Source organism: Esox lucius, chromosome 17 (genome assembly GCF_011004845.1).
Source record: "Esox lucius isolate fEsoLuc1 chromosome 17, fEsoLuc1.pri, whole genome shotgun sequence".
Taxonomy (NCBI): Eukaryota; Metazoa; Chordata; class Actinopteri; order Esociformes; family Esocidae; genus Esox; species Esox lucius.
The window spans coordinates 20770211-20791597 of NC_047585.1; the positions used below are offsets into that span (position 1 = coordinate 20770211).

The 21387-nt window shown below is 42.5% G+C and overlaps 1 protein-coding gene across 1 annotated transcript; it reads right to left on the reverse strand.

Annotated features, from left to right (window-relative positions):
* Positions 1 to 2: 2 nt before the first annotated feature.
* LOC105017242 (interferon-induced GTP-binding protein Mx3) lies at positions 3 to 13993 on the reverse strand. The gene is made up of 12 exons (XM_029114223.2): positions 13544 to 13993; positions 10951 to 11088; positions 8581 to 8735; positions 8337 to 8475; positions 8027 to 8225; positions 7818 to 7896; positions 7613 to 7735; positions 5691 to 5832; positions 4608 to 4766; positions 1123 to 1199; positions 742 to 975; positions 3 to 515 (listed from the first exon to the last, which is right to left on the reverse strand). The coding sequence occupies exons 1-12, from the start codon at positions 13728 to 13730 to the stop codon at positions 291 to 293; spliced, it is 1857 nt and encodes a 618-aa protein (XP_028970056.2). The 5' UTR covers positions 13731 to 13993; the 3' UTR covers positions 3 to 290.
* Positions 13994 to 21387: the final 7394 nt, after the last annotated feature.

A 21387-nucleotide genomic window follows, 5' to 3' on the forward strand; every position in this document is an offset into this window, starting at 1 on the left:
CACTTCATCATAATAGCAGTATATTTGTAGGGTAAGGGTTCGATACATTTAATTTCACTTAGGTATTTGAACATGGAAACTTCTCTTATAAAGTACATTTAAAAAAATAAAATAAAGCATTAAATCTAAACTAAGGATTACATGAAACAAAGTGCCAAAATGTCACACCTAATAAACACGGGGGAAAGAATCTAACAAAAAACACAGACAATGGAAAAAGTTTTTGCCCCAACACAAAGCACTTGTTCTTCTACAGCTGAAAACACCCAGCCTACATTTTAAAATGCATGTTAAAACTCCACAAGGTAGTTGCGTGCCTTCAAAAGGCGTTTCAGTTTGCTCTGCAGTCCCGCCCTTTTAGAGCCAATGTCGAAGTCCTCCTTCAGCAGCTGCTCAGTGTTCTCCTTCTCATGCATCATCTGAAGCATTTCCCTCTGCAGCTGGGCAGCAAACTCCTGCAGCAGGAGGTAGAGGATCACCAGAGGAATCTGATCAGCCAGACGCTGACTGGCAATCTAAATTTAGGCAAAACATAAAAAAATAGCAGAAATTAACATACATGAACAGAAGTACCAACATTTTTGCTTATGTTTGTTGGTTAAGTCATAAGTATTACAGTCCAGAAGACATCCAACTGTCCCGGAAGTCAATAATATACATTCTAGAACTCATTCTAGCTAAGCAGCAACAAGTATTCAACAATACCGTGGCATGTTCTAAGAGGATTAACAGAGTACTTACACAGTAATAGGACTTAAGGTGCATCATCATCTCCTGTAGAGTGGCATGGTTATCTCTGCTCCTCAAATAACTCTTAAATACATGGTTTGTGTCTTCTTTCTCTTCCTTAATGTCATCCAGGCTTTGACTGTATGTGCTGTCCTGTGTGTACACTATCAGCTCCATCTTGAACTGGGTCCTCAGCATGGATTCTGCGGTACTCTCATTAACACGCTTAATGGCCTCTATCTTTGTCTGTGGGTCAAACAAACATAAACCTGTGATGAATGGAGTTGATGCAACGTACAGTAAATCATGCCTTTCATTCACATACAGGTCGATGACCAACTGGCAATATTAGGGATGAATACTATGATTCATTTTGTATGGTGTGCAATATACCTTAGCTAATTTAAGAAGGTTAGGATATCCGACGAAGCTACTCTGAGCCAGCAGTAGGAAAACTTTCCTAACAGCATCTAGAGAAGGGAAGTAACACCATGAAACCACAGACATGAAACAGTACTCAAACAGATTACATTGTATTATAGGATGGAAAATACACATGAATTCTCTTTACTCCATTGTTCAGCAAAAAATAAAAATCCATAACTTAATGGAACCGTACACAGTAAGTTAAAGATGCAGTCTGATATTTCTGCCCACTGGTTCTTAAAGTGGCACTGTGAAGACAAATAGGGTCCCAGTTTGTGCACCATGTCATCAAAACCAGTACCTTTCAAACTAGCAGATCTTTGGCTAACTCGGGTATAGGGATGTTACGATTTCACAGTGCACCTTGGTTGTAAAAACCGACGGTTCTCATACTGTTGCCATTTTGTCATTCAAGGTATTACATGAATATAAATTAATGATTTTCTTCTGAATTGTTCTAATCCAAGCAAAAGGAATTAACATTAATTTAGTATATCAGTTCAATCAAGAGAGTCGGTTATATTAACACAGCATTATATAAACTTTGAGAAAAATCTCTAAATTGAGAAGTCCTCTGTTTTCATTCAACATTCACTGATGGTGCATGCGTCCACTGTTCTGGTGCAAATTTGGCTGCAGACGCTCCGCCTTGCCTCAGATGGCCGCTTATGGGCATATCCACTATGGGTGTTTGTTTTTCGGTGGGGTAGGGCTGTGTTGACATCTCAGAGAACCTTTTTTAATTTAACATGAACTAACCACAATCCTCTCCGCATGGATTTGTAATTTTCAAGGGTTTTGAATAGAAGCATTTGTATAAATACAAGGGTTTTATTGAACTGTCATACCTAGCCATGAATAGAAAGAAGAGGATTCTTTTTTTTGTTGCTGTATCTCAGGAGGAAGCGCCAGCGTAGCCACTGAGTTCACCCAATCCTACTAGCCTGGCAGCAGCATGGGGAGCAGCTTACTACCGCCTGGTTTGGACAGCACTCAAACTCCTCAGCAACACTGCGGTTATGACTCCCAGATAAAATCGGACAATCTGCGATGGTGTCCCCAAAGACGCAGCTGCACAGATCCACCCACATGCCCCAAAAGAGAGCAGACGAAGCTGTCACTCCTCGTGTGGAATGCGCCTTGAAACCTTTTGGCGCAAGGATATCCCGCAGCACATATGACAAATCAATCGCCTCACAACCTGTGAGACAGAGGCTGCCCCACCTTGGGACCCTCGTGACACACAAAGAGTTGGGGCACAACCTGCACCGTGGCCATGAGTAGCACATACTGTGCAAAAGCACGCACCGGGCACAAGCAATACACGTGTACGTGAATGTGGGAATACAGGCCTGTTTCGCCAAGTGTGAGATCGACGGTGATGCAACAATCCCTGGGGCACATGCATGCCAACAGATGTTTGGTCATGAGCATGCCAAACAGCCCTTTGGACAAGCATTCGTTGAGAATGTGCAAGTCCAAAATCGTCCCTCCATCATTCCGGGCACAAAGAAATAAGGGGAGTAAAGCTCCTTCTCCCTCAGTACTTGGTGTACAACCTAGGTCTGCTTTGGGGAAAGTTATTGTCATCACCTGTTGTGTCCGGTGAAGAGGGGAAAAAATAGAGTTGCATTTGGGAACCGATCCCCGATCTCCTAAATGGGAGACAGGGAAGAAACCAAGTACAACAATGGGGATCTTACCACTAAAGCCAGTGGGATTGTGTAAAGTCCCCACCGTGTCCCTCCCACAGCTAACCGAACTGCCAAAGGTGGAGGCACAGCTCAAAACTTCCCGGAAGAGAACTGGAAGCACGGATAAATCGGGAAAGTGAAATGAACGATCGCCCACCAATCGTCATTCACTACAGCGGAAAAGGGGGGGGGGGCACTGGAAGAGCCCACATATGCCCCGAAAACAAATGACCTTTTCACACAACTTGCAGAGGAAGGAGAAGAACAGCTCTGCCTCAACATGCGAGGGCGCACAGCAACAACTGCAGACGCGTCGCCACAGCAACCAGGCATAGAGCCAGCCCGCCAAAACACTCAAGACAGTTGAGGAAAAATAATTCCACACCTGGGAACTGAACCCGGGACATCAGGCCAGGACACATACCAATAAGCCACCGGCACTCACTTTTTTTGAGGGAAGCCAGTCTCAGACCAAGTAGTTATAGTTATAACTTCCCACGCGATTGACACAGACTGAAATGGCAGACCCGTCGGCATTCCCACAGAAACTCAGCCGAAGTGAGAGAGGACAAGCCATTGAGCCTGAGAGTGGAGAAGTGTGAACGGACATATGCAGGAACGCGTCGCCATGACAACGAGGGACCTTGCCAGCCTGTGAAGAGCAGAGCTAGACAGGGTTTCCCCGAAAAAATGACACTTATTCTTCCTTCACCGGGAAAGGCTGGCATCTACCGAAGAGGTTATGACAATAACTTTCCCCAAAGCAGACCTAGGTTGTACACCAAGTACTGCACATTTCACATCTGTTGAACCGTGGACGGACACAGAACAAGGACGCGCTCTAGCACCGGTACCAGTGCAAGACGACACACGGTGTGAGAGAGGTTTCCCCCTTGGCTGGGCCTCCTCCACATCCTCTTTGGACGAGGAGTCAGGACAACGTCGCGCCCACTCAGCTAGGCGGGGAGAACAGTCCCTGAAAGAAGCTGTAGTAGCGTCGGGATGGGTCACCTCCTCCTCCAACTGTCGTTGGAAGAAATCCAAGGAGGGAGAGGACATCAGAGAGAGGGACCGTCTCCGAGAAGTATCCCAGCCGGCTCTTCCACTTCTGCAACGAGATGTGGGCACAGCTGGTGCATACAGGCTCCTCCAAGTGCATATAGGCTCCTCATATAGCTGCTGGGCCAGGTGGCAGCGAGAGGTGAATAAGCCCCAATGCAACACACTATACAGTACATGCAATTCATATTGCCTCATGAGTTAATAGCTAGTGGCTCTTATTAGGAGTCTGGGAGGTGATTCATGAACAGTTTTAGCGAACGGTGAATGGAGAGTGAGTACTTAGGTCATTATTAGGGAATTATAATGACCTTAGGTCATTATTAGGGAAGGATGTTAAGAAAATAAAGTTGACAAGCAAGAGAGACTGGTGTACAGAGAGGACTTTTTAGTATTTCAAGCATCGAGCCTTTTGAGTCGTTGATGCCGGCGTGTCGGCCCACAACCCCACCCCACTGTTGGGGATAAAAGTATGGGAAACACTGAAAATGTGTTTATAATACTTATATTGTCATCTGAAAAATCAGTTTGCCACTAAGAACCACAAAATTGCCACAATTGTGCAAAATGGATGTATTCTAAGTTATAAATGTTTTTTCATGCTTAAGTTGACTTTCTGCGGAATTTCCCTATGGTGTTAGTTGCAAAAGTCTCAGACTGCCCCTTTAAGAAAAACATTCTCAAACATACATACTGTACCTGAAATTTCCTTCAGCTTCTTGATGGCGGGTTCTTCAAGTTTTTTGATCTGGTCCTTCACCATCAACTCAAAGGTCCTGTAGTTGACAAACCCTGGGAGTTCCCTCCCACGGTAGTTCTTCTCATAATCAGCCACCTCTCTCTCAATCCTCCTGTTAACTGCAATATACAAAAGGGTGTTGCTCTGTTGAATTACACTAAATAAGCTAGTGTGTGTGTGAGCCTTTCATGTCAAATATACATTGTAGTGTAGAGCCTGTGGTCTATATGTAATGCTCTCAGCAAAGACAGACACATAGTGCCTTCCGAAAGCCCAGACGTGAATGAACGTTGAACATCTGTCGGGAAACCTGACCGCAGTCCACCCAGTCACTCTGGAAGATTTACGAGTAAATGCAGGACAAACTGCCCAAATCCAGGTGTGCAAAGCTGGTAGAGGCATACTCGGAGCAGTGATCGCTGCCAAAGTTAGTACAAAGTACTGAATAAAGGCTCTGAATACTTATGTACCTGAGATATTACCTTCTTACTTTTTAATCTCTTGGTACAATAATTTTTTTTTCCATTATTGGCTATTTTGTGTAGATTGGCAATTTTTATTATTTAATCACTTATAAATTCACTCTATAACACAAAATACTCAACTGTCAGTTGATTCACAGTAATTAACACCAAATTGAATGAAATTAGCCACAACATTAAGCATCAGTTTGTGTACTAGGTACAGTTAAATGCATCTGGTGCAAAGTTACTAAATGTTTCTCCAAGAGCATGAGTGTAAATCTCAAATGTTTTGCTTGTAATCCAATTCACCAGTGGATACAGTTATTATTCAACATTTTAACACTAGAACTAGGAGTAATATAGACAAATAGGTGACACATAAAAACAAGCAAACTACATAACTCAGCAAATACACACAATCACAGTAAAATAAATAGAAATTAGTGTATATGTATGTAAAAATGTATTTACTATGCTAAAATGTTCTTTCTGTACACCCCATGACAATCCATTGTTATATAATTAACTTCAGTGAGCATTTGTTTTTGGTGTCTGCTTTCATGATTATTGTGTTCTTACAGTTTTCACCAGAGTGATCAAGGTGGAATTTCCAATTCCTAAACTCTGTTCTGAGTGTGGAGAAAATGTTGAGGCGAACGGCACTTTTCAGCTCCTCCCCACAGCTCAGCTTGATGGCATCCTGCGTGAACGCAGTCACTTTCTGAGCCACAGAAAAATACGTAATTACAATACATGCATGGAAAATGATACATTTGTAGACATAATACAATGGGGAGAACAAGTATTTGATACACTGCCGATTTTGCAGGTTTTCCCACTTGTAGAAGCATGTAGAAGTCTGTAATTTTTATCATAGGTACTCTTCAACTGTGAGTGACAGAATCTAAAACAAGAATCCTGAAAATCACATTGTATGATTTTTAAGTAATTAATTAGCATTTTATTGCATGACATAAGTATTTGATACATCAAAATCGCAGAACTTAATATTTGGTACAGAAACCTTTGTTTGCAATTACAGAGATCTTATGTTTCTTGTAGTTCTTGACCAGGTTTGCACACAATGCAGCAGGGATTTTGGCCCACTCCTCCATACAGGCCTTTTCCAGATCCTTCAGGTTTCGGGCTGTGTGTTTTGGGTCGTTGTCATGCTGGAAGACCCAGCCACGACCCATCTTCAATTCTCTTACTGAGGGAAGGAGGTTGTTGGCCAAGATCTCGCGATACATGGCCCCACCCATCCTCCCTTCAATACGGTGCAGTCGTCCTGTCCCCTTTGCAGAAAAGCATCCCCAAAGAATGATGTTTCCACCTCCATGCTTCACGGTTGGGATGGTGTTCTTGGGGTTGTACTAATCCTTCTTCTTCCTCCAAACACGGCGAGTGGAGTTTAGACCAAAAAGCTCTATTTTTGTTTCATCAGACCACATTACCTTCTCCCATTCCTCCTCTGGATCATCCAGATGGTCATTGGCAAACATCAGACGGGCCTGGACATGCCCTGGCTTGAGCAGGGGGACCTTGCGTGCGCTGCAGGATTTTAATCCATGACAGCGTAGTGTGTTACTAATGGTTTTCTTTGAGACTGTGGTCCCAGCTCTCTTCAGGTCATTGACCAGGTCCTGCCGTGTAGTTCTGGGCTGATCCCTCACCTTCCTCATGATCATTGATGCCCCAAGAGGTGAGATCTTGCATGGAGCCCCAGACCGAGGGAGATTGACCGTCATCTTGAACTTCTTCCGTTTTCTAAAAATTGCGCCAAAAGTTGTTGCCTTCTCACCAAGCTGCTTGCCTATTGTCCTGTAGCCCGTCCCAGCCTTGTGCAGGTTTATCCCTGATGTCCTTACACAGCTTTCTGGTCTTGGCCATTGTGGAGAGGTTGGAGTCTGTTTGATTGAATGTGTGGACAGGTGACTTTTATACAGGTAACGAGTTCAGTTAATACCGGTAATGAGTTGAGAACAGGAGGGTTTCTTAAAGAAAAACTAACAGGTCTGTGAGAGCTGGTTACTGGTTGGTAGCTGATCAAATCCTTATGTCATGCAATAAAATGCAAATTAATTAAAAAGAAATCATACAATGTGATTTTCTGGATTTTTGTTTTAGATTCCGTCTCTCACAATTGAAGTGTACCTATGATAAAAATTACAGACCTCTACATGCTTTGTAAGTAGGAAAACCTGCAAAATCATCAGTGTATCAAATACTTGTTCTCCTCACCGTAAATACCTAAATACAAACAGCTATCATTAACATTCAATCAACTTTCAACCCAATGATAATAGCAGTCATTTATATTCCCTTTTTATTATGTTTCCCCTTTGTTGTTGTTGCGTATATTGTAGTTGTGTTGTGTGTGAATGTTTAAATACAAAAAAGTAGTACTAACATGAATATGGCTGTGATGAGTTTGAGACAACAAAGCAGACTGCAGGAGAGGGAAAGTAAATCAATTGGTGTGTTTAGGCTGTGCGACTCACGTCAATCAGGAAGTACAGCCTTTCTACAGAGTCCTCAGGGGGTCCAGTGCCATATCTCTCCAGTTCTGCATTTATTTCTGTCAGCTTTGCCTCAACCTGCTCTTCTAGATGAGGCAGGGATTTCTAAACAGTGCATGGAGACATAGCTTATGGGAACAGCCAGACTGAATAAGAATTTAAAAAATGTCATGAAGAATGAATTTACCTCAATATGAAGTACCAGTTCAAGAGTTAATTTTTCTGCCAGTTTAGGGATTGTGGCAAAGCCCTCATCATAAAGGGTGCTGCCAAAAATATTAAAACAATTTACAAATAGTCTGGTTATAACACATAAGCACTTCAACTGAAACTCTCTATGAGAGTTGAAAAACAGACATCTGATCAACTGCATATTCAAGACAACTGACAACCGACCAGAGATGATCATGCTCTTTGAAGAAGTCCTTCTCCCTCTTCGTGGCCTCGGCCAGTGTAACTTGCTCCATGATTTCCTTCTGGCCCCTGCACTTGACTATCATGTAGCCCTTAGTCAACTGGATGATCTCATTATGAACTATGTTCACCACCGTCTCCTCAGTGCCTTTGTCTACCAGGTCAGGCTTGGTCAGGATGCCTATTCAATGGGTAGCACAAACAAATGTGATGCATTAATGTTAACCAGGTTTATAACCACCATTACAGAACAGCTTGGTTTATATTAGGTAGATAATAAAGACTGAATCACCTAATGTCCTCTCCCCTTCTGGGTCTACCTCCTGGGCCATTTTCAAAGCCTCTGTGGTAGCTATGTCAACGTTGCATGGCACAACTACCAAGTTAATGGTTTCTTGTTTTGTGATGAATTTCCGTATCAGTCTTTTAATCTGTAAATGAATACAATTATTATAAATAACGTTGTGCTGGGATCTGTCATTTGAGTTTCTGGTCTAAAACTGGTGTTACACTAATATTGGATTGAAGGGGTGTACCTGTTCCCCAATGTTTTCAGGTTGACCCTTCACAGCTACCCGAGCGATGCCTGGGAGGTCAATGAGTGTGAGGTCTGGGACATCAGGGGAGCCAATCTCCAGGCTGATGAGGTCGTCACAGATCCCAACCCCCACACCTGCCATTTCATCTTGAGCTGGTGGTAGGAACACGATACTGAACACTACAACTAGAATCTAAAGGCGGAATAACTTACAGAACACTAAGATTAGAAAATAAAGGAGGAATTATATACAGAACACCAATACTAAAAGCTAGAGCGAGGGAACAACATAAAGAACATCACTACTAGAAGTAGGACAGGGAACAACATACAGAACACCACAACTAGAACTGGAGGGGGAATAATATATAGAACACAACTACTAGAAAATATCAGGTTTACAAAAACACAACAGTGAAGTAATTTTATTTTCTGAGATTTTAAATTCAGGCCTTCAGAATCTCTAATTTTCAAGGTTTAGCCAAACAAAATAAATTAAATATATGTTATTATGGAATACATAATTTGAATAAATACTTCTGGGAGATCTTGCCAAGAACCCCCTGCAGTAGCTATGGGGACCCCCAGGGGGCCCAGGACCCCTCATTGAATACTCATTAATTAAATCATAATGTTTTGCATCTTGGCCTCTTTGGATTTTATTTCTGGACTGCAAGTCTTTTTGCTGTTTAAACATTTGAAATAAATAAAAATGTGGCATTTAGTCCAACATTTAAAAAAGGTCTGTCATTTTTATCCTAGCTACACTTCAACTGTGAAAGATGGAATCTAAAACAAAAATCCACAAAATATCACATTATATGATTTTTTAATAATGAATTTGCATTTTATTGCATGACATAAGTATTTGATCACCTACCAACCAGTAACCAGCTCTCACAGACCTGTTAGTTTTTCTTTAAGAAGCCCTCCTGTTCTCCACTCATTACCTGTATTAACTGCACCTGTTTGAACGTGTTACATGTATAAAAGACACCTGTCCACACACTCAATCAAACAGACTCCAACCTCTCCAAAATGGCCAAGACCAGAGAGCTGTGTAAGGACATCAGGGAGAACATTTTAGATCTGCACAAGGCTGGGATGGGCTACAGGACAATAGGCAAGCAGCTTGATGAGAAGGCAACAACTTTTGGCACAATTATCAGAAAATGGAAGAAGTTCAAGATGACGGTCAATCTCCCTCGGTCTGGGGCTCCATGCAAGATCTCACCTCGTGGGGCATCAATGATCATGAGGAAGGTGAGGGATCAGCCCAGAACTACACAGCAGGACCTGGTCAACGCCCTGAAGAGAGCTGGGACCACAGTCTCAAAAAGAAACATTAGTAACACACGACGCCGTCATGGATTAAAATCCTGCAGCATACGCAAGGTCCCCCTTGCTCAAGCCAGCGCATGTCCAGCCCCATCTGAAGTTTGCCAATGACCATCTGGATGATCCAGAGGTGGAATGGGAGAAGGTCATGTGGTCTGATGAGACAAAAATAGAGCTTTTTGGTCTAAACTCCAATCGCTGTGATTGGAGGAAGAAGAAGGATTAGTACAACCCCAAGAACACCATCCCAACCGTGAAGCATGGAGGTGGAAACATCATTCTTTGGGGATGCTTTTCTGCAAAGGGGACAGGACGACTGCACCGTACTGAGGGGAGGATGGATGGGGCCATGTATCGCGAGATCTTGGCCAACAACCTCCTTCCCTCAGTAAGAGCATTGAAGATGGGTTGTTGCTGGGTCTTCCAGCATGACAACGACCTGAAACACACAGCCAGGGCAACTAAGGAGTGTCTCTGTAAGAAGCATCTCAAGGTCCAGGAGTGGCCTAGCCAGTCTCCAGAACTGAACCCAATAGAAAACCTGGAGCTGAAGGTCTGTATTGCCCAGCGACAGCCCCGAAACCTGAAGGATCTGGAGAAGGTCTGTATGGAGGAGTGGGCCAAAATCCCTGCTGCAGTGTGTGCAAACCTGGTCAAGAACTACAGGAAACATATGTTCTGCATTTCTGATGTATCAAATACTTATGTCATGCAATACAAAATCATACAATGTGATTTTTCTGTATTTTTGTTTTAGATTCTGTCACTCACATTTGAAGAATACCTATGATAAAAATTACAGACTTTGTAAGTGGGAAAACCTGCAGTTTCGGCAGTGTATAAAATACTTGTTCTTCCCACTGAACCTTCCATATCTTCCTCCATATAGGTAGGCATATGGGTTTCATTTAACCGCCCCTAGGCACAAGTGATATAGGGCCCCCAGCGCTGGGGAAGAGAGGGCCCCAAAATCTAATTTTGCTTAGGGCCCCCAAAAGCCTATGGCTGGCACTGGGTCAATGATAGCCACCTTGGCGAATTTTTTTCTCCACATCAGAGGGGTCCTCAATCTCCTCCTCATGGTCTTTGTAAATAATTCTTCCATGCCATTCCTCTCCTTCTCGCTTCCTCTTCATCTTCAGTTCGAGAGGGCATCTTGTTACAATTCCTATAAGAGTTAAATCAGTTTAAATCAGAGATTAAATTAAAGCGCAAGAAACCAAGAGAAACGCACACCACACTACAAAAATGTATGCCACACAGAAACACATTTTTTGAATGAGGTAAAGATTATAGTTTTATAATGGACATCCGGTGGATATACATATTCTCCTGTCTATAGGTATGTCAAGCTTTCCATGACTAGGAAAATTACAGATTTTAAATCACGATAGGATGGAGAGGATCAGGAGAGGATAGAATACAATACATTGCTTTCATTTTTTAACATTTAAAATGTTTGTAGGAGCTGTTGACAATTGAAGTCAGAAATTAGGCCAAAAAAAGTAAGGGTGTGGATTTTAGTCCATCCTATCCTGATTCAAAATCTTCAATTAATTTTCATAGTCATGATGGAATATACACTATGAAACTCGAATCCCTTAAAATACCCTTAATATTGCCTTAAACAACCCCTGAAATCATACAAAATACCTTAATATGAATGAATGGGTCCTGAATTAAGAAAATTAAATCTCTTAAATTATTCATTAATTTCAAAATCTAATTTTGACCCCTGAAAAATGCCTTCATTTTGGTTCAAGGTGAAACCCTTAATAGTCAATATAAGGACATGTTAAGGGATACATGGAGTTTAACCATTAATTATAATAATTTCAAAAATCTAATTTGACCATTGAAAAATTATTTCATTTTGGTTTTATAGTGCTGTTGTCATCAGCTGTCCATTAAAGTGAAACTGAATCGTGATTACACACATTGATATCATAATTGGGTATATATTTAATAACATAAAAAGAATACATGATAAAAATGTACGCCAAATAGTATAAATAATAGAAATTCCTATTTTGTGTATTTAAAAAGTGGGCGCCGCCATCTTGGAATGACGTATACATATCTGGTGAGTTGCAGCTACTGTTACTTTCACGTTGTGTACACAACATTACAAGCTTATGGTCCAGATGATAACTTGTTTGCTAGGTTAAACATAACTAACTACGATGTTGGTACCTAGCTGACTTTGTGTGGTGTTACTATCGTGTCTGTGAATTTGGGAGCAAGCTATGTCAAAACGCCAGTACGTATATGTAACTATTTAGACACGTGATTAGAGGATAATCTGGGTATTACTTTGTTATTTGAACTAACCAGCAGCAAGGTGTGTTTTATTTAACATTTGAGGTGTGTCATTGAGTCCTTGAATTTGGAATTAGCTATCTATGTAGCTGGCTTAACAGGTATTACAGCCGTGGCTGTGCCTCAGTTTATTCAACATTTTTGTAAGTTAATTCATGTCGAGTCTGTAGCTCCACAACCGACCACATGACAAATGAAAAAATTACAATAAAGTTTTCCACACTAATCAATATTCATGTTTCAGTCTTTACAGGTTGACTGCCTATCGACAATTCACCCTGTGGACAAGGGGGCTCTTGGGAAGAATGAACAGAGTGCCTAAACCTGCTTGTGTTGGCCATGCTATCTTGTCCAAGTTTCCCTCTGAGGAATAAAACGGTTTTGAATATGCTTTTTATGATGGAAACATTTGACTTACTGGATTTATTTATTTACAATATGCTTTCATATTTATTTACAATAAAGATGGTTCTAATCATTTAATTGAACCTGGCTAGGCATTGAGTTATAAACCTGCCAGTGTACTACAATATTCAGCTGTGGATGTTGTAAATAAGTCTAAAACCTCTAACATATGAGTTCATTAGAAATTGCCATTTATGGGAAACATACAGATCAACTTTTATAAAAATATGATTGTCACTGCCTTTAACCAAGTTTACATAAACACAACCAAAAACATAAAAAGTACTTAATGCAGACTTGCTTTAAAATAGGTGTTTCAGGGAACCATTTACAGTTTTTACCCTACCCTTTACTTATGGAAGCGACTAAGATGCTCAGCAATAGATTATCCTTTGTCTGTCAAGTAAGCGCAGCCGGCCAAGAAGAGTGAATGTCTTTTACCGACCGACCACCCACCCACCCGCTATTAAATAGCGTAGTGGTTAGAGAAGCGGACCTGCGAACTATAAATTCATATCTCCTCGCAGGTCGAAGCGAAATTACACATTATGAATTATTGAATTATTATAGACGGAAAATTCGCTGGCTAAAACCTCGAGTGACTACATTACAATAAGCCTGAAATAAAGCAGTTTTAAGATGAAAATTAAGGGATTTTGCTTCATAGTGATAGCTGACTTCATAAATATTGACAAAACGGATATCCACAGAATGTCAATTTTAAAACAATTAAACCTTACCTCGTTCATTTGTATAATTTCTTATTTTCTAGTAAATTGTGTTTTAATTGAGCAAATTACTGGTCACGTCAAATTATAATCATATCTTAAAATCATTAGTTTAATAGATTTTAATAAATACTGTATAAACAATCGTAAGCTTATTATAATATCACCCACCGCTTCCCCTTGGCAATGCCACACCGGACAGCGCCTCTAGCACGGAGCTCTTCCCGGAGCTCTGGTCCCCTATCACTGCGATAGCTGGTAACGCAAGGTCCTTTTCCACTCCTAGAGAGCGGAGTGAGTCGATAAGGTCGATGCAGGGGCGCACCTTATCTTCATACTGTTGGTTAAGCGTGTTCATGGTGTAGCCTGTGCTTATTTATTGAAATATTTCCAGATGCCCACTGAGAATGTTGAAGGTTTTGAAATTGTCTTTCGACACTACCTCTTCACCTCCGTATCGAAAACACGTTCTGTACGAAATCGTTTTATATAAGCCTACTGTAGCCTAATAAAAAAAACTAAACGGAACTTATGTAATTCTGTAGAATTGAATCTTAAACGGTAAGTTTCGGATTCATTTTCCGTATGTCTGAACAGTACTGCACCCGAAACCGAAAGTGAAATGCCCTATATAATTTGAATAGGAATAGCCTAATTTTATGAGGTACCATTTAAGGCAAAAATGTGTCCACTGTTATGTCTGTATTTTTGTTCAAATGGTCGATGTCGTTGTGGATGTCGTCTGTTTTGTCGTTACAATGTGCATTAGGTATTGCATTTCCTGTCGTTGGCTCTGTTGACTACAGATTTGCGGTCGTTCACACGTGCATTTGTTTAAATCGTTGTCCACTCCTGTGTCGTTACTCCTTGTTTTACACTATGCCCATGAGCTTCGTCACTTTTTGATAACGTGACGTGCACTACACCTGTTTGGATTTACCAACTCATCCTGAAAGCGTTTGTTTTACAGTTAAAACTTTACATGATTTGTTACACTATGCTCTTAACTTCGGTTGTATTATACTTTATTTTCACTATGTGTCACTGAATAATTATAGTGTGAACCATAATTATATATTACCAGTATTTGGTTTAGTGCATTAATGAATGCTCTACACTCAACCATGTTACCTGCAAAATGAGTCTCAGGGACAGACACATCCTGTACCACACAACAAACCATATAAAACAATTCTGCATAATATTTCAATAAAAAAAAGTCCATGTGAGAATTTATATCCCACTGAAAACCTGCCCAAATCCTGCATATTAGTCTCACTAATCTTGTCAATAGTAATTGCATAGGCATTTACTCCCTTTAACATTTCATGTTTTGTGTTAAGAGTGTGAACTTGAATGTCCTACAAATGTTTAGAAATCCGCGACCCGGCCCCGGATAAGCGGAAGAAGATGGATGGATGTTTAGAAATAACTATAGTTGTGGCTTATTAATTCAGCTTACATTTGTTTAGGAGTCAAACTTAGGCAAGTTACATATTCAATTATAGGACTAACAAATTCTTTGTCCCCCATATGCAATACTTGGGGAACTTTAATAGTAAGCCTAGATTCAACTAAGTCACATAAAGGGAAGTAATTGGGAGATTTTTGTCAATAACAAATAAGACAGTTTGTATTTAAGCATGGTGAAGAAGGAACTGTGTAGTTGGTAAGCAATATAATAGGTAGCTAACTAGCTAGATCGGGGAAGACGACCCCGAATCGGAAGTGGTTCCAGGCTATGGAAGGCCGGTTGTTTACTAAAGTGGATCATCTCGGCGGGATATTTTTGAAAGCAAGTGTCAGGCACTGTGTGTTGGTGGGAATGATCTGATTGAGACGTGATAGCTATACTGCAACAGCTCCAACCACAACGAGCGGAAGCGGGGACAGCTGTACCGTGAATGAGGCCAGGATGGCGGGGAGTTCAGACGGGAGTGGAGTGGACATAGTCGATGTGGATGGGAGACAGGAGGGATGGTCTTATACCGAGGGTGTCAGGAAAACGAGTTCGGGGGAAGGAGGATGGGGAATCCAACTCAGGTGGGGAGGTCAGTAAGGATGTGAGAGGGGAAGGAGGGGGATGTGTGGAAAATGGTGCTAGTGTTTATGGAACCGACCGGAAAGATGATGAACCTTGTAACTTTGACCAAAGCGATTAAGGTGGAGGTTGGGCGGGTGATAGATGCAAGGTGTTTAAGTTTTGGTAAGGTTCTTATTGTTGTGGCTGACGAAGTGCAAAGGGATGGATTGTTGAGTATGGATGTGTTAAATGGTGGACCAGTGAAGTGTCAGGTGACGGGAAGTACAGGGAAAAAGAGAGGGGTGATTACGGGAGTGCCTGAAGAACTGACAATGGAAGAGCTTCAGAGTGTGGTGTCGGGAGGTATAATGGTGAACACAAGGCGGATGAACAGAAGAGATGGGGGGAGCGAGCAGGTGAGCCCAACAGTGTTGAGTATGGCAAGTGTGAAGGGGATACGTCGAAGTGCTGTAACTGCGGTGGGGAACACAGAGCTGCATTTGGTGGGTGCAGGGTGCAGATGCAGGCAGCAGAGGCTCAGTGGTATAGAATCTTGAACAAAGTCACGTATGCCGACGCAGTCCGGAGAGATGGGGTCAGGTGAAAGTGGGTGGGATGGGGTCAGGTGAGAGTGGGGTGGGATGTGGTCAGGTGAGAGTGGGCGGGATGGGGTCAGGTGAAAGTGGGCGGGATTGGGTCAGGTGAGAGTGGGCGGGATGGGGTCAGGTGAGAGTGGGCGGGATGGGGTCAGGTGAAAGTGGGTGGGATTGGGTCAGGTAAGAGTGGGCGGGATGGGGTCAGGTAAGAGTGGGCGGGATGGGGTCAGGTGAGAGTGAGTGGGCTGGGGTCAGGTGAGAGTGGGGATAAGGTACACGGTGGGGTTTGTGTCATAAGTGATGGTGGAGAGGCGTCAGGTAGTGTTGTCAGAGACATGTAAGCATGACTGTCTGGTGAGTAAAGATACGTTGGTAGTTGACAGGATTGGCTTTTTGGCGTTCATCTGTAGTGTAATGAATGTAAGTGAGCAGGTTTGCGTGAATAGATCTAGTGGTACGTGCTGCTAGGGAGTTTCTTTGTATTTCTGAAATTACCGGGGCAATGATTCATGAGGTGTTGAAAGGGACAAGAAGTGAAGGGGGTGGTGAGTGTTCAGGCTTAGGATGGTGTTGGTGGTGATTCAATGGAATGCAAGATGGCGTTTGGTTTGGTGGCTAATGGGCAGGAGATTAAGAAGTTTTTGTATAGTATGGATGTGGTACCTGATGTGGTGTGTGTACAAGAAACATGGCTTAAACCCATGTTGGAATTTGTGATCCCGGGCTTCAGGTCAGTCAGGTGTGACAGAGTGGAGGGTGTGGGTGGGGGCTGTGCTACATTTGTTAAAGTTGGTGTGAACTACAGAAGGGTGGAGGTAATGGTGTCAGAGTGTGTGGGTATAGAAATTGTAGGACATATAATATAGGGATAGTGAATTTCTATAATCCCTGTGAGTGAGTGGTGTTGGGGACGTTGGAAGAGGTCGATAGGAGATTCAATGAGGGAAAGGTGATGTGGTGTGGGGATTTTAATGCACATGACGAAGTGTGGGGGAGTGTGCGGACAGATGGCAATGGGAGAACGGTGGAGGAATGTATGGGATGTCGTGGCCTGGTGTGCATGAATGATGGGAGGGGTACTAGGATTGATGTTGTAAGGGGTTCAGAATCGTGTCTGGACCTGACACTGGGGTCTGCTGTGCTGGCGGGACGGTGTGAGTGGGAAGTGCATCGGGAGACTACAGTAGGTAGTGATCATTATCCAGTTGTTTGTAAATTAAGGTTTGGGGAGTGTAGACAAGGTAGAGTGGTGACGCAAAGATGGTGTTTTAGGAAGATTGGAAAGAGTATGAGCGTGTGTGTGGAGGATTGAGAGACGGTGTGGTAGGGGAGGAGTCTGTGGATGTGTGTGCAGAGAGGGTGACTGCTAGGATATTGGCGTCTGCAGTGCTGGTGATACCGGTGTCCAAAAGTGGTGGTCAAAGGAGGGTGGTGCCGTGGTGGATGGATGGATGCACAAAAGGGCTGGTGCATTGAGAGTCCTGAAGAAGTCTGACTGAAGTTAGGTTGAGGGATTATCAAAGAAAACGAGCAGTGGCAAGGAGGACAATTAAAAGCCAGCTAAAAGGGAGGCGTGGCGTGAGTACTGTTTGACAGTTGGGAGTGGGACGGATCTGAATAGGGTGTGGAGGATGTTTAAGAAGATGTTGGGGAAGGACACGGGGGGGGGGGGTTCCTGTGTTAGTGGAAGGTGGTGTTCCTGCAGTCACAAATCTAGATGAAGCTGCAAAGTGTACAAGCAATAGGGATAACCGCACCCTGGAGAGGATTGTGAAACAAAACCCATTCAAATGTGTGGGGGAGATTCACAAAGAGTGGACTGCAGCTGGAGTCAGTGCTTCAAGAACCACCACGCACAGACGTATGCAAGACATGGGTTTCAGCTGTCGCATTGCTTGTGTCAAGCCACTCCTGAACAAGAAACAGCGTCAGAAGCGTCTCACATGGACTCAAGACAAAAAGGACTGGACTGCTACTGAGTGGTCCAAAATTATGTTTTCTGATGAAAGTACATTTTTCATTTCCTTTGGAAATCAAGGTCCCAGGAGGAAGAGAGGAGATGCACAGAATCCACGTTGCTTGAAGTCCAGTGTAAAGTTTCCACAGTCAGTGATGGTTTGGGGTGCCATGTCATCTGCTGGTGTTGGTCCACTGTGTTTTCTGAGGTCCAAGGTCAACGCAGCCGTCTACCAGGAAGTTTTAGAGCACTTCATGCTTCCTGCTGCTGACCAACTTTATGGAGATGCAGATTTCATTTTCCAACAGGACTTGGCACCTGCACACAGTGCCAAAGCTACCAGTACCTGGTTTAAGGACCATGATATCCCTGTTCTTAATTGGCCAGCAACCTCGCCAGACCTTAACCCTATAGAAAATCTATGGGGTATTGTGAAGAGGAAGATGCGATACACCAGACCCAACAATGCAGAAGAGCTGAAGGCCACTATCAGAGCAACCTGGGCTCTCATAACACCTGAGCAGTGCCACAGACTGATCAGCTCCATGCCACACCGCATTGCTGCAGTAGTTAAGGCAAAAGGAGCCCCAACTAAGTATTGAGTGCTGTACATGCTCATACATTTTTAATGTTCATATTTTTCAGTTCAAATTTTCAGAGATACTGAATTTGGGATTTTCATTAGTTGTCAGTTATAATCATCACAATTAAAAGAAATACACATTTGAAATATATCAGTCTGTGTGTAATGAATGAATATAATATACAAGTTTCACTTTTTGAATGGAATTACTGACATAAACCAACGTTTTGATGATATTCTAATTTTATGACCAGCACCTGTATACTATCAAAAGTTCCTCGATTTGAGCCATGCCTCCAGGCTCCATTGATGGTTCATCAGCGTCTTGTGAGCAACATCAAAGAAACACTTCACGAAAATTAGGAACTTTCCAAAATAAAAGAGACCAACATATTACTTCAAAACTGAGATAAATTGAGTTTATTAATTATTTAAGAAAATGTACCTCTCAAAACATTGACAACAATTCAAATATGGTCATAAAAGTGGGTATTAAAACACGTTCCAAGGGCAAAATTCAGACAATGCCAATGACTGAATATGGAATACATATTGCCTCATAGCTCAAACTATTGAATATTCCACAGAGAAAGCAATGTAGGAAATTGAGTTACATTGGCCACAATGTAACTCAATGGATACGAAATACATATTGCACTATAAAAAAAAACATTCTATACACTGCAGTGAATATATTGTAGGAAATGTTCAGGAGACTCTATAGAGTAATTATATGCAAAGAAATCAAGGGCCACTGTGTATTTGCAAATGTTGCTGGCATTTTACTCCATCCATCCCATTGGATGCAAATGACTGTAAACACCAGCAACAATTGCAAATACACAGTGCCCCTTTAGTGCCAACCAGATGGCCTTTGTGACCTCGGAAAGGATATTGGACACAATTGTAGAAGCCATCTTGTAGCTTGACGCTACTGTCTGTTGTGATGCACCCGTAGCAAGAATTCTCAGGACGACCGCTAATCTCTCAGAAGAGGTTTTAGGTGTGGAGTGGGTGGCTTGATGTGTTAAAATGGGTTTCAAGCGATGCAGAAGATCATTGAAACGATTAGCCAACATCCAAAAATATCTGAAATGCATTTCTTCGTCCATGTTACGCATCTGTTGCACAAGCACACTGTATTCACCCTCATCTGCTCAAGGCATATTCAAAGGCCTTGTTGACCACCTCCTTTTAAGTCTTCCGTCTCTGTTTCTAATTAACTGTACGCAAATCAGTTCTTCCAACTCATCGTCCATCTCCTCCTTTCCATTTTATTTGACTAATTCTCTCAAAAGCGTCATTCCAGAAATCGTCTTCCTCGATATAGAGCAATGTAGCTAGCTGTTGTTATATTGTCTGCGAGACATTGCCACCTAGTGCAAAGAAATGTAATGGCTATCTACGCAACAAGGACGCACAACTATAAATGCTGAGCACGTATGCGTGCTGACGCACATGACATTAACAACGCAGACACGCAGAAGTATAAATCAGGCTTAAAACCCTCCCTCCACCAACCCTCCTGGTGCACGTAGCCTACGCGGCCTGCCTGTGAGGCTCTCTCGTTTGACATTGAAGTATACATCCGGTTAAGAATCCCTAAAGCAAACATCTTTCTGTCACTCCTCCACATACAGCACCCACTCTGCTAGTCACATCCAGTTAAAAATCCCTAAAGCAAACATCCTTCTGTCACTCCTCCACATACAGCACCCACTCTGCTAGTCACATCCAGTTAAAAATCCCTAAAGCAAACATCTTTCTGTCACTCCTCCACATACAGCACCCACTCTGCTAGTCACATCCAGTTAAAAATCCCTAAAGCAAACATCTTTCTGTCACTCCTCCACATACAGCACCCACTCTGCTAGTCACATCCAGTTAAAAATCCCTAACGCAAACATCTTTCTGTCACTCCTCCACATACAGCACCCACTCTGCTAGTCACATCCAGTTAAAAATCCCTAAAGCAAACATCCTTCTGTCACTCCTCCACATACAGCACCCACTCTGCTAGTCACATCCAGTTAAAAATCCCTAAAGCAAACATCTTTCTGTCACTCCTCCACATACAGCACCCACTCTGCTAGTCACATCCAGTTAAAAATCCCTAAAGCAAACATCTTTCTGTCACTCCTCCACATACAGCACCCACTCTGCTAGTCACATCCAGTTAAAAATCCCTAAAGCAAACATCCTTCTGTCACTCCTCCACATACAGCACCCACTCTGCTAGTCACATCCAGTTAAAAATCCCTAAAGCAAACATCCTTCTGTCACTCCTCCACATACAGCACCCACTCTGCTAGTCACATCCAGTTAAAAATCCTTAAAGCAAACATCCTTCTGTCACTCCTCCACATACAACACCCACTCTGCTAGTCACATCCAGTTAAAAATCCCTAAAGCAAACATCTTTCTGTCACTCCTCCACATACAGCAACCCACTCTGCTAGTCACATCCAGTTAAAAATCCCTAAAGCAAACATCTTTCTGTCACTCCTCCACATACAGCACCCACTCTGCTAGTCACATCCAGTTAAAAATCCCTAAAGCAAACATCCTTCTGTCACTCCTCCACATACAGCACCCACTCTGCTAGTCACATCCAGTTAAAAATCCCTAAAGCAAACATCTTTCTGTCACTCCTCCACATACAGCACCCACTCTGCTAGTCACATCCAGTTAAAAATCCCTAAAGCAAACATCCTTCTGTCACTCCTCCACATACAGCACCCACTCTGCTAGTCACATCTAGTTAAAAATCCCTAAAGCAAACATCTTTCTGTCACTCCTCCACATACAGCACCCACTCTGCTAGTCACATCCAGTTAAAAATCCCTAAAGCAAACA

Coding starts and splice junctions, on each gene's coding strand:
- LOC105017242 (XM_029114223.2), bottom strand. CDS start 13,730: ATGAACACGCTTAACCAACAGTATGAAGATAAGGTGCGCCCCTGCATC. Junction 1,200..4,607: donor GAAGCTGAAGGAAATTTCAG/GTACAGTATGTA, acceptor TCCCTTCTCTAG/ATGCTGTTAGGAAAGTTTTC. Junction 516..741: donor ACCTTAAGTCCTATTACTGT/GTAAGTACTCTG, acceptor GCCTAAATTTAG/ATTGCCAGTCAGCGTCTGGC.